This window comes from Lineus longissimus, chromosome 18 (assembly GCF_910592395.1).
Source record: "Lineus longissimus chromosome 18, tnLinLong1.2, whole genome shotgun sequence".
In the NCBI taxonomy this organism is placed as follows: domain Eukaryota; kingdom Metazoa; phylum Nemertea; class Pilidiophora; order Heteronemertea; family Lineidae; genus Lineus; species Lineus longissimus.
Window position 1 is genome coordinate 6,166,801 of NC_088325.1, and position 13,894 is coordinate 6,180,694.

At 42.2% G+C, this 13,894-nt stretch overlaps 1 protein-coding gene across 2 annotated transcripts in view; it reads left to right on the forward strand.

The window, feature by feature from the left end:
* The window catches only part of LOC135502304 (uncharacterized), a 35,292-nt gene that overhangs the window by 7,799 nt on the left and 13,599 nt on the right, over positions 1–13,894 (forward strand). For both annotated transcript variants that reach the window (XM_064795023.1, XM_064795021.1), the window contains 3 exons: positions 1,272–1,385; positions 12,283–12,357; positions 12,773–13,063. In XM_064795023.1, coding sequence (XP_064651093.1) covers positions 1,272–1,385; positions 12,283–12,357; positions 12,773–13,063 — 480 coding nt within the window. The remainder of the gene's footprint in view (positions 1–1,271; positions 1,386–12,282; positions 12,358–12,772; positions 13,064–13,894) is intronic.

Below are 13,894 nucleotides of genomic sequence, written 5' to 3' on the forward strand. Positions count from 1 at the left end.
GTGGGTTGGTTCAATAATCCTGACACTGGCACGATGCCACTGGCGGCCCTGGCTGGCACTGGCTGGCACTGGCTGGCACTGGCCCAAGGATGCATCCAAAAATGGTCTGCAGTCCACCGAAATTTATGTGAAATCAGACTGCTGTCTGCCATCATCACGGGCCGTGCCATTCTCTATATAGTATTGTTTACGCCTTGACCTACATCACTGCATACTGTAACTTATGTGCAGGCATGTAATTGACAAGATAGAATATAAGTTAGAGCAATAGGGACAACACCGGTGATTATTTGCAATGCATTTTCTATTAAACTTAAAAATCTGCCAAAAATAGGAAACCGTGTTTTTTAACAAACCGCCACAAGGGGTTAATATCCAAGGTCTGGGACATCCCTCACTGCAATGGCGTATATGGTTCACCAGGAAAATCTAGAGAAAATCCTATTTTTGTAAAACAGTTCTCAGATTCTCACTTTCCAAGCTGCTTGTCTCCAGAAATCGAGCCCTTATTGGTGCTGCCCTCCTGAAAATACCCAGGGAACCATAGAACTGAAATCAATATTTTATGAAAGGCTGAATACTGGTCTATAATTCAAATCAATATTTTTCTTGATTACCTTGGTATTAACCCACGCCATCCCAGGGTCAACGCCCATACCGATGTAGGTGTCACTGGTGTTGTGCCAATATACTAGGACTAACAAGCATTAGGTGTAGGCTGCAGGCCACTGGCTGTGGTGAGGCTATCATTTTCGCATTTTGTTCTTTTAAACTTTTAGTTAATTCAACCTGATGCTGACCATCAGATTTACTTTCGAAAACATTGTTTCGCCTTGAAACACTGTATTTGCATTTTCTGGCCAGAAACATGTCAGTGCCATAGCCTGTGTCAGCGTGCCAGTGCCAGGCATTGAACCATCCGTTTTATGTTCGGGGTGAATACAGAGAGTGGTTGTAGGAAAAGTAGGGAAATGTGTGGCAGGTGATGATGGGTGTGGAATATGACTAGTGCATACGAATACCATTCAAAATGATACGGAAACAGTTTAAATGCAGCAAATCGAAAGTGCATCCCATCTAACCATGTTTTACGAATATTTTTTGAATATGCCAGGAGTTAGTTTGTTGTGCATGCGTTTAGCTTGCAGTATGAAAAAAAGGTGAATTGATCAATCTATGTGTAATCAAGTAGGTAACTCACGGCATGTTAATCACAAGGGATAGGTCGGTTCAATGTTTATCAAAAGCTGCTAAACTATTCATGATTTCAGACTACATGAGGAGACAGTGCAAGCCGTTGGGATATTACGAAGGGTCCATTGGAAGATGCAGACCATGCAGTGCACCATGTAAAGTCAGCGGAGACTCGTGCATTTGCATACGGAGTAAGTGAATCATATCAAAACCTGATTTTAGAAAACTAGAAATAAAAAAGGATGGTCACTGAGCAAGTTGGTTTACATACGTTTTACCTAGTCAAATTTTACACAGTTGGAAATAATTTTGGAACACAAATTATAAAGTTAAGTTAGATTGTAGGTCCTAGGACAATATGGGTAGGTGCGAGAGAAAGTTTCTTTGGAATTGATGATTTCATTAGACAAATCATGTGAGCAAGTAAAGTTTCTTTAAAAGGCAAGAAAAGTGATGTCACAGCCAAACAAAAAGTCCGTGATAGTATCAACCATATAATAACATTAACATGATAAAAAGCATCGTTATCTACCAACATCAATGTAAAATTAGGGGAAATGTATTAGCTAGGCCAGAAAGCAGCCATGTGAACCGGGAAAACGCCTGTTGGAACAGCTATCATTTGCATTACGTTTCTAGAGCCCTTGATCCCGATTTGGTTTATATGTTATCTATCCCCTAAAGATCGTACATTGTTCCCGACCGAAGCGTGAGTCTAATTCCTCAACCCCAAACAACAGCAAGGAGGCTGTTCCATAGATCAGCCGCCCACCCTATTACTAATCCAACAGAGGGCAGCAGGGTTTAACATCTCCTTTGAGTTGAGGATATGGGTCACTGCTGCTTTGTGTGAGAGTGTGTTTTGCGTATGCGCGTGAGGATTCGGAATTTTTTTCGACGCCGATATATTTATTCTTTTTCTCGAACTTTCTTACGTTCAAATCAACTTTAACCACTCATATCATCAAGAATACTCCCGGAAACGCCCCTGATCGCCGATCCGATTTTTTTTGTGCTCACATTACTCGAAAAAAACCGAAGAAAAAAAGTAACCGATACACAGCCGCCATCTTGACTTTATGTGTTTGTTTACATGTGAAGCCGAAGTCTGTGTAGTCAGTACCCGTAAAAACGAGTGTGTTAGATGGAAATCCTAGTAATCGCAGATCGTAGTTGTTTGACCATTCATTGCTTCATGGACATTTAAGGTGTGTAAGCATGTTTTCAAACCAAAACTTTGCCTTGCTGCTTGCTATCCCAGTCCTTATCAGCAACATTTCACGACCACCGTATCAGGGGCTATTCACAGCTTGCCATCACCATCAGCATGCTTGCCCTTCACAATCACAGCTTATCACTGGTCACTTATCGACATTGACCAACTGCAGAGACCTGCAGAAGTTACTTTCCGTATCACTCCTGCGTGCGAGGAACAAGAGATACAACCAGTCCACAACACTAGTCTGTCTACACAAGGCCTCCACAGCGCTACTTTACTTAAGTGTCCTGCTGGTCACAAACGCCCACGACACAGAGGTAAATCCTGGCCCATACAGATCCAAGTACCCATGTGGAGTCTGCGAGAACGCAGTGAAATGGTCAAAGACCAGGAAAGCGGTTGCATGCGAAAAATGCGACAAGTGGTTTCACACTGACTGTATGGGAATGAGCTCCGCTTCTTATCACCGTGTAAATAAATCGAATGTATCATGGATCTGTTCCAAATGTGATACACCAAATTACTCGGCTGGTCTGCTGGATAGCTATATATATCTAGAAGATGAAAACAGCTACGCCCCATCCACTGACCCACCAAGATTAGACAGTGCAACAAACAGTGATGTTGAACCCTTCATGTTCATCTCCTGGTGCAGACTCGTTCTCAACCCCCTTATCAATTGGATCCCCAGGTGAAAGGTCATCTCCCATCCAACAGGATAGAGCTAAGGCTGCCAAAAGACCATTAACGTCCCTACGGTAAGCTTTCAGTCGATGCATGCAAAGAGGGAATCTTTTTGGGAAGCCGCTGACACCAGCCACCCAGATGTCATTATTGGTACCGAGACATGGCTCATCCCGAGCATCCTCAACAGTGAAGTAATGCCACCTGGGTATAGTACTCTGATGAGGAACGACCGTCAAGATGGCTACGAGGGTCCTGATTGCCACTCGAAGCCACATCATAGACAGTGAGATCAAGATAGATACTACAACAGCAGAAATGGTGGCTACAAAGATCGAGTTAACACCAAGAAACCCACTCATAGTGATAGCTGCACATAGACCAACAAACAACGATGAAATCTACGCTGAAGACCTCTGCAAGGCCATCCGCACAACAGCCCTAAACCATCCAACGTCAACAATTTGGGTTAGCAGTGACTTTAACCTCCCAGACATAGACTGAGAAACTGAGTCAATAAAGTCAAACCAGTACAAAGTCCAGATCAACAACAGGTTCTTCTCCACCTTCAGTGACCTAGGCCTCACACAGATAGTGAATTTCCCTACACGACTGAAGAACAAATTGTATCTTTTCCTCACAAACCGACAATCCCTGATAGCAAACTGCACTGCACTACCAGGCATCAGTAATAATGAGATGTTACTCACCGTCTCCGACACCAAGGTGAAGCGCAGAAAACCAGTCACCCGGAAGATCCACCTATGGAAGAAAGCAAACATGATCAATGAGGAACTCGAAACATTCAAGAACGTCTTCCTTAACTCAAACACAGTCGATTCATCTGTAAATGATATGTGGGATAACAACTACAACATACTTACGGAAGTCATTAAACAACATGTACCCTCAAAGATGACAACAAGCCGTTTCAACCAAGTGTGGATAACACGAAAAATAAAGAAACTCGGTAGGAAGAAGAAAAGGGCATTTGCCAAAGCAAGGAAAACCAAGAAACTGGAAGACTGGAATCACTACAGAGCACTAAAGAGAGAAATGCAGACCACATGCCGCCAAGCACATGATGAGTACATCGCCAGCATTTTGTCTCCTACATCAGACTCGGGCGAGGATACACCAAACAAGAAAAGGTTATGGTCGTACATAAAAAAATCGAAGGTACGACAAACCTGGCACTGCTCCGTTGATGAAGGATGGCATGCTCCAAAGCGCCAGTTCTACGAAGGCAGAGACGCTCAACCACCAGTTTGCTTCTGTCTTCACCAAGCAGGACCTGGAAGACATGCCAGACCTTGGTGAGAGTCCATACGACGTTCCATCGGTGCATTGCTCCTCAAGGCTTCCTTAAACTACTACAAGACAACAACCCGCACAAAGCAACCGGGGCAGACAACATCCAAGCACGGATCCTGAAGGAAGGGGATTAACAGTTTGCACCAGTCCCCACCCTACTTTTCGAAGCTTCCTTACAACAAGGCAAAATCCCAATGCCATGGAGCTCAGCCTATGTCATCCCGCTATTCAAGAAAGGAGACCGCCACAAACTACAGACCTGTCTCCCTAACTTCAATCTCCTGCAAATTAATCGAGCACATAATCCACAGCCATGTCATCAAACACCTGCAAGATGAGGGAATCCTTTCAGACAACCAGTTTGGGTTCAGGAAGAACTGCTCATGCGATTCGCAACTCCTGCTGACTCCATTAATTGGCCGAGGGGCTGAAGGACAAGGAACGAATCGATGCAATCTTGTTGGATTTCTCCAAGGCCTTTGACAAAGTCCCGTACAAGCGACTCTTGTCAAACGCACGCACTTGTGACGGAGAAACTCTTCAGACTGACCTCAATAAGCTACAGGATTGGGAAAGTAGATGGCAAATGCACTTCAACCCATCTAAATGCGAGGTAATAAGAATCACATACAAGCGGAAAAACGCCATCATAACAAACTACAACATCCACGGCTGCACTCTGCCGACAGTGGAAGGAGCAAAATACTTCGGCCTAACAATCAACTCCAAACTGAAGAGGGACACTCACATCAACAATAACTTCAAAACAGCTAATGGCACACTAGGATTCTTAAGGCGAAACCTCCGCAAGGCCCCAAGTCCCTCAAGGAGCAGGCATATAAGACGTACATGAGGCCAACCATCGAATATGTAAGAACAGTTTGGGATGGAACTTCGAAAGAAAATAGGCATAAGTTAGAGATGGTGCAAAGAAGAGCAGCGAAATTCGTAACAAGATCCTGCGACCACCGACAGAGTGTGAAAGCTATTTTGCAAGATCGCGGCTGGCACACTCTAGCCGATTGGAGAGCAAGGACCAAGCTTACCATGGTTTACAAGATCCTACATCAGGTCATCGCCATCCCTGAAACACAGCCATACGTCATTTTTTTCAACCAGAAACCAAGAACAGCTACAACTATGACAACACCACTGCAGGATAGCCACATACCAGGCAACATTCTTCCCAAGTGTCATTCCACTATGGAATGCCTTGCCTTCACTCATCAGGATGGAAGCCCACAGAATCCCACAGTAGCTCAAGAAGAAGTACTTTTTAATCCACGCACCGTTCAACAAGCTTTTAACCTGTTTTAATTTTTTGTTCCTTGAGTTCTCACGAAGCGTGCACAGAACATTTTTATCACCAGTGCGACTATACTCTGTTGACAAGGAAAGCACTTAATTGGAAGAAGAAGAAAAAAAGAAGATTATTACATAACAATGCAGTCTGTGTCATCCTTGGTAGAGATTAATTACCAGTATATATACTATGCTTAATATATAATTGTTTAGTGTAGCTAGGACTACTCTGACTGGATGGTTGATTTTTGAAAATAGTGACTTTGATGAACACAATTTTTATAATTTTTTGTGAGTTGGACCCAATTCCAACCTGGCTCCTGAAGAAGTGTTTGAACCCTGTACTCCCAGTTCTGGTCAACATCATAAACAAATCATTGACCTGTGCTTGTGTCCCGTGCTCCTTGAAGTCCGCCATTGTCAAGCCACTGCTGAAAAAGTCATCACTCGACAAGGATCTGCTATCAAATTATCGCCCTGTCTCGAACCCCTCATATTTGTCCAAGCTGATTGAACGCGTAGTAGCTACTCGCCTCCGATCTCACATGGCAGAGCACTCTCTATATGACCCACATCAATCTGGTTATCGACCGAATCATGGTACTGAAACTGTTCTACTAAAGATGTCGGACCAGATTTTCACATCTCTCGACAGGGGAGAGGGAGTACTCTTGGTTTTGCTAGATTTGTCAGCAGCCTTCGATACTGTCGATCATCACATTCTACTGGACAGGCTCCAAGAATGCGTTGGTATTCAGGGTCAGGCGTTGGAATGGTTTTCTTCCTATTTGAAAGATAGAACTTTCTCTGTTAGCGTCAGCGGTAACATCTCGAGTAGTGTGCCCCTACGATACGGTGTGCCCCAGGGCTCAGTGTTGGGACCCGTGTTGTATACGATCTACACGATCCCACTCGGCGATGTAATGCATCATAACCAGGTTCCATTTGAGCTCTACGCTGACGACAGCCAGTTGGTAGATTCCTTCCCATCTGGTCATCCTGTCCAGGGTCCTGCCAGTAAAGCCTTGATGGCCTCGGCGGTTATACGGTTGCACTACGGATTGGGTGGTCACGGGTTCGAACCCCGGAAAATCTAATTTTAGTAGAGCCCCATAGCCTAGTGGTTAACACTGCTGGCTACCACGCAATAGGGCCCGGGTTCGATCCCGGGGAGAACCCAGGATTGTATTTCTGGATGAACCGGCGTGGCTTCAAGGAACTAAAATTCCTGGCTCTTCACAATACGTACATTAACGTATGAAATACTCGAGGGTCTGTCGGATGAGACTAAAAGCCGTGGTCCCTTGTACCTGAGTGTCTATGCCAGGGCAAGTAAAAGATCCTACATAGGTGGACAGTAGCCTATAGTGGACTCCATACCTCCGGCAAAAATCCAATAGGGTTACGACGCCGGTAATGATATGATATGGTAAAAAAGGTTCAAAAGTGCATCATTGATGTCAAAAAGTGGCTTCACGTGAACAAGTTAGCTCTAAATGATCCAAAGACTGAGTTCATGGACATTGTATCAAGTCGTAGACTTGGTTCAGTGCCTGAAATCACCATTGATGGTGTATCCATCTCAAGCTCCGAGTCGGTCAGAGATCTTGGTGTCAGGTTTGACAAAAACATGACTATGAAAGATCATATTCGCAACATGTGTAAATCCATGTACTTCTCCTTGTACAGGATAGGTCGGATCCGCAAGTTCCTTGTCCAAGCTAGTGCTGAACGCCTTGTCCATGCTTACGTCACCTCAAGGCTGGATATGAGCAATGGGCTTCTGTACTTTTTACCGGACCAAACCATTGCTCCGCTCCAGCGGGTACAGAACTCAGCCGCAAGGCTTATCTATGGTACGTGGAAGCGTGATCACATCGCCCCCATCTTGAAGCAGCTCCATTGGCTCCCTGTAAAGAGCCGAGCTGTCTTCAAGGTGCTGGTGATGTGTTTCAAGGCCCTCAATGGACTTGCGCCATCATATCTGTCTTCACTTTTGCAGCGTAAAGAAGGTGGGCGCCATACCAGGTCATCATGTTCAAAGTGTCTCCTTGTACCTCGCTCAAGTACGGGGATCGCAGTTTCTCCGTTGCTGCCCCTTATCTCTGGAATCGACTCCCCAAAGCAATTACATCTGCTGAGACCCTCACCCAATTCAAATCCCTTCTTTGTTCAATCTTCACTTCAAAAAATAGAGGAGGTAGCGCTTTGAGCAGGGTGACCTGGAAAGGCGCTTTACAAATTCTATATTTATTTATTTATTCATTATAGTTGACATGTGACTCTCTTTTCAAAAATCGATGATATTTAACTTTGAATTAGATGCATGAGGATAAGCCTTCTCAGTAAAATCCACTATTCCAGAACATTTGAATTCCATTTAAAGCATAAATTCTGTAAACTTTACAAACAATTTTCATTTCACATTTCCAAAATATTGTGCACTATGTACTGTAAAACGGGAAAATGTCATTGTTGCCATGTTTCCACAGAGGCACTGCATACGGCGTGGCCCAACGAAGACCTACGTGTATACGCCGCGCAATTAGCACTTGTCATAATTACACTTAACTTAAACAAATTTTACTTAATTATTGCCCAGATTATGCTAAGTAGGGGACATTTTACACTACAGTCCCAATACACGAATAGCTTAGAGACAAAATAGACAGTAGACAGTTTAAATTTTCTTGGAAAAATATTCTTCACTCGCGAAAATATTCTGCTGCGAATATGTCCATCGTGAGGCATTCGCGAAAATGTTATGTTGAGGATATTTTCCGTTCTACAGTAACAACTGCGCACGGCAACTGAACACGTTTGAGTGATCATCACTGCGACCTGCTCGAGGCAAAGCCGCGGCGCTTCATCAGACGATGAGATCCAGGCGAGATCGACAAAACTGCCTCATTTCTATAGCTCTTAAATGGTCGTTCTTCAGTCAATTTAAAAATTCAAAAGCGCTATTTGTGATAGAGATATATTTGCTGGCGAACTGTCTCGTTCCCAAAATTGACGCTGCACAATATTTCATATTTATTTCTTTAGTGGGGAGGAACGGCTAACCCCCTAATCCCTAGGCAATCTTGATAAAATGGACCCACCAAAAGGGCTAAAACGGGGTCATTATGGAAAAATCATCACGGGCAGAGAAACGTAAGTTGTGGTCAATTATGAATTGAAGTAGTCCAGCTCGCTCATGCTTGGCTAGTTTCTTAAACATGTGAATGAATAGGGTCTGGTTTACTAGTATTGACCCTTAGTGGACTGGTTTCCACAGGAATCAAGTACTATCGATGGAGCAAGATGTGATGAAGGGGGCATTTCTCTTCTATGCTCTATAGTATCTACATGCCGAAGTTAACAAAACCAATCACTTTGCTATTGAATCTCACTGTGGGTGTTGACAAACTTTAGAATTGGTCACCTTGATGGCGTCTATGGCACGCTTTTTTCCAAATATTGCATAAACTGACATTATAAGTGATATGCTGATGGCGGATAAAGTCATTACATGGATGAAATGAGCACAATTGATAATTATTGCTTATTAAATGAATATCTATTTCATCTGAGGAAAGCTATTTGCCATAGGGATCATGTTATGCAACTTATATCACAAAGGAAAGCCATGTGTGGTAGATGATGGGTCATAATAGTCAAAGAAATCTGCTAACTCACTTAATTACAAGAAACACGCATTGATCACATATCTCTCATAAGTTGTAATATATCAATCACAAATATGAAACTTGTGTAATCCACAATAGCACGTTTTTTCCTTACCTTATCCATGTCACATGGTACCTTGTAGTCCTTGATGTCTTACCAACGTGTATCACATCGCTGACCAATGACAGATGATAGCCACTACGGTTTGACTAGGGAAAAATGAATCTCTAGGTGGTAGAACTTTTGTCATTGCCTTCTGCAAGTCTACAGTCAGTCGTCTGTTCAAGAACTGAGACTTGCCCCTGGACACAAAATGGGCCACCCTCTACCTTCTGCATTGTACACGGACTTGTGCATCAGAATCATGTGTCGGTCAAGCACATGAAGTCAATAGCTGCATTTTTAAGTGGCCATGGTTACATCGTAATATGCTCATAGGCTACCGTTCTGGTGTATAACATAATGTACCTTCTCCAAAAAAAATCATCAACGAAAACCAGTCAGTACAAACAAGTTGGTTGGTATTACATAATCACTGCACACCAAAGCAGACAACTGTAAATGACATGAATGTGACCAACAGAGCATTTAAAATCCCTCATGAAATGATCAACCTAAGTTCGCAAGTGGTTTATTGCTGGTTGTTCTATTGGGTGTTCACCCCCAGTTGCACCAAGGAAAGTATAAGAAAATCCACTTTTTGGTTGAATTTATGCTTAAAATGACAACATGCAATGACTTTTATGATCCAAATCAGTAATATAAACCTTGTACCATACACCTAGGTCTTTGTTTGGAATAATATAATGTTCTTACTAAGGATTTGAGCACTTTACAAATCACATAAAATTGTCTTGGTAAAAGCGATCAGATGAAAAAAATCAATATTTTCAAATGCCCATACCTTACTAGGAGCTATAATTTACCATACCAATGGAATTTTTCTTTCAACAGTTAATTTGACTTAGTAAAACATATGTAAACCAAATTACGAAGTGACCATCCCCTTAATTACCAGTGATCAAATCTAATTTGCACATTTTAACTCAGGGCCTACTCCCTAGGCCTGGCCTAGAATTGAACTTCACAAATGATTGTGCTCATTAATGTAATTAATGGGCATGTTGGTATCTAAGAATGATAATCCACCATCATTACTAGGGAAGGACATCTTTTCAATGGGGGCGCATGCAAAACAGCTATGCCGGTGTAACAGTAACAAATGCCCCCCTGGAAAAAGTGTCCGGCCCTATTGTATTCTGCAATATGGTTCTATAGAGACCCTGACCGTCAATAGCTCAGAGATTGAAGCGCATTATAGAATCATTTGTTTCCCGGGCATTCTATCCTAGGACATTTTAAACTTCTACACCGGGTTTGCATTCAGATGTGTTGCAAAATAGACCTACGCATTGGGTTTTGGGCTTGTGACAGTTATTTTTAAACCCTAGCCTATCTATTGGTGGTGATTTTAGGGTGTGCGTGTGTGTGGGGGGGGGGGGGGGCGGATTTAGTGGAAGGATCGGAATAACCAACAGAGACACACACTTGTATTTCATATTGATTATAATAATCTTTATTTTCCTCTTCATAAGAACAATATACAGTAGTTCCTCGCATGACTCGCCGTCTTACCCAGGCCTGATTAGAAAAATGTGCTCAGTCCAGCAAAGTTGTCAATTTTTACTCTAACTGGCGGGTTCGAGACGGGGCGGGGCATTTATAATGTTAATCGCCCTTCGACTTGGATTATGGACGTAATTTGATCATAATTGGTCTAGCCATTCCCGCACAATCGTAGCAGGATAATGATGACTCAATATCCTCGTACTACTGTATACTCGTCTGGCTATTTGTAAATATGCTGATTAATAAATACTTTTAACTGAAACAACTTCTCCCTGAAAACTTAACCGAAAGTTTAAAAGCATGTTCCATAAAGAGTGTATTTGGGATGCCAAGGTTCGGAGAAGCATAACAATTTGCACCCAATTTCAAGTTAAGGCGAACAGTTGGCATGCCGTCGGAGCCATTAGATTACATGTGAGAAATCCAATGGGATAGTTGTCCTGCTACCTTTCATCATCAGAAACTGGCCTGTATGCACTCGAATAGGTTTTGGAGGAGACCTGCAACTTGCTTAGTTATGAGCATGTCGTTGATTTTGAGGACCAAATCGTGCGTTGGCGATTGTTTTGGGGTAGACCTATGTCCGATCAAATCCCGCCACAAATCTGTAATGACTGCAACGACAATATTGACATTTTCTAGTATATATGATGTGACATTCCGATGGGATTTGAATAGAATCGGTGAACATGGTGGTGTCTGTTTCGGAGTTGTAGTGACCACTTGGCGTACATATTGGTGTTGGTCGAGGCTGGGAATCTATATCACATTAGTTTATCAAACTACAGGCGGCGCACGCCTGTCTTGTTAGCCTGGTAAAAAGTAAAAGTTATCTGGTTTTATGGCCACTTACGCACTTTAGGCGTTAACCGTAGGTTTCACCATTTTGGCTAGACTTCCAAATCCTAAAGCAATTATATCTTGTTTGGCCAGCTGTTCATACGAAAGAACACACTCTCAGTATGTTCATACGAAAAAAAACACGAAAAACACATTTTGCGCTAAAAAATATGAATTAGGGACGTGGCTGAATGCCTCCACGGGGTAAAATTTACATTTACGCACGAAAAAGTAGGAGATTTCATCCAGCGGTTAAGGCGGTGGTAGACATAAAGATACTTTTACCTGTTCTGGTACTTATATATAGATGCTGAACTGAAAAAAAAAAAAAAGTTTAACTTATTCAACGTTATTTTGACCGCATCAGAGCGCTATTGTTATTGCCCGGTGGCATCCATAATGACATATTTTCTTCTTCATTTTCACAGGTCAACCCTCCTCCACCACTTCGGGCTCAGTTCGGACTCAGCGCAGTACTAAGGAAACCAGGCATACGACACCAAGTTTGTAAACATTTGCTAGTAGGCCTACTTCCCTAGTGAAAACATTCCTTGAAAACATGGATGCTGGGCTATTTTTTTCAAAGATGCACTCAGAGCGACCCTATTAAAGGTTGAATACTAATTAGCTCTCTTAGTAAGGCCACCTCATTAACCCCATTCTTTAATGCCCTAATTTGGGAAGCCCTAACATTTTCGCAGGTGTTCTGGAAATCTGACCTTTAAGAGATAAGTCGGACAATGTCGGGCCTTTGTCGGCTAAATCAGAGAAAAGTTAGAGAAACCGTTAAGAAGTCGGAAAAAGCCTCCTACTAGTGATATATAAAGCCTCTCGATGTGTTTTAATCAAAAAATAAGCTCATGCATGTTTGTTTCCGATGTAATTCTGATATTTTCCTGACATACTGTCTTTATTCAGCTATCCCCAACGTTCAAGTCATAAGCAAGACAACTGTGAATGAAAATGAATCCATGCAGTTTCAATGCGTCACCAGTGGAGGCTCCCCGGAACACATCACGCGGTATCAGTGGCTCTGGAAAAAAATTGGTTCCACCGCAGAAGAAATAATACAGGATACTCGGACCAGCACGCAGAATGGGAAGATCTTGGAATATGCACGTATTCCGTACGATAAGAGTGGAATGTACACGTGCAAGGCTTGGAACATTAGGGGAATTGGACAGGCGTCGGTAAACCTCAGTGTACAATGTAAGTTCGGTTTTCTTTATTGACACTGCGGCGGTTATCTATCGCGCAAATCTTAAACTAAGATATATTCAAAGTGAGCAAATTTATATTGATGTTTTTGCACTGTAAAAAAATCCACTTCCATATTTTGTGAACATTTTTTAAGACAACGTTCAGTTGATCAAATACGTCTGTGATTTTGGCAGATGTTCAAAGAATGAGGATTTTCATGAGTGACCGTTAGGTGTTCTCTTTTGATTATTAGTTATGTCTTAGCTGAGAATCTGACAAGAATTTCGTAACAATTGTGGATGTAGATGTACACGTGATTGAACAAGATGTTAACTAAGAATATTATGATGATCTTATCACCATTTTAGACCTGGGTTCTTTGTGCTTCCCACCCACTAGTAGAAGACTTTCCGACTTCTTAACGGTTTCTCTAACTGTTTCCCGATTTATCCGATAAAAGTTAGACATTGTCAGACTCTGAAATCTCCATGCGTTCTTAAAAAACAAGCCTTTAGAGGAAAACTTGTTTTAGGAAGAGGCAAAAATCCTCAACAAAACCGGCTTTTTGGAGTGTTCTGCATTTTAATTCAATTTATTTGTTGATGTTGTCCTTTTTAAAGCAAAATTTAACCTCGTTCATGCTCAAAGTATATTTTATTGAAGATATGATGACCTCAATACAACATTATACATTTGTATGTGGTTATAAAGTATACTGGTTTTAGAGGCGTGACATCCATTTTTTACTTGTCTGAGCAGTCGTGCATTATACTATGTTCTAAAACAACTCGGTTTAGAATGAACCGCACATTACAGTGTAAATGCACAACGCGCCAATGA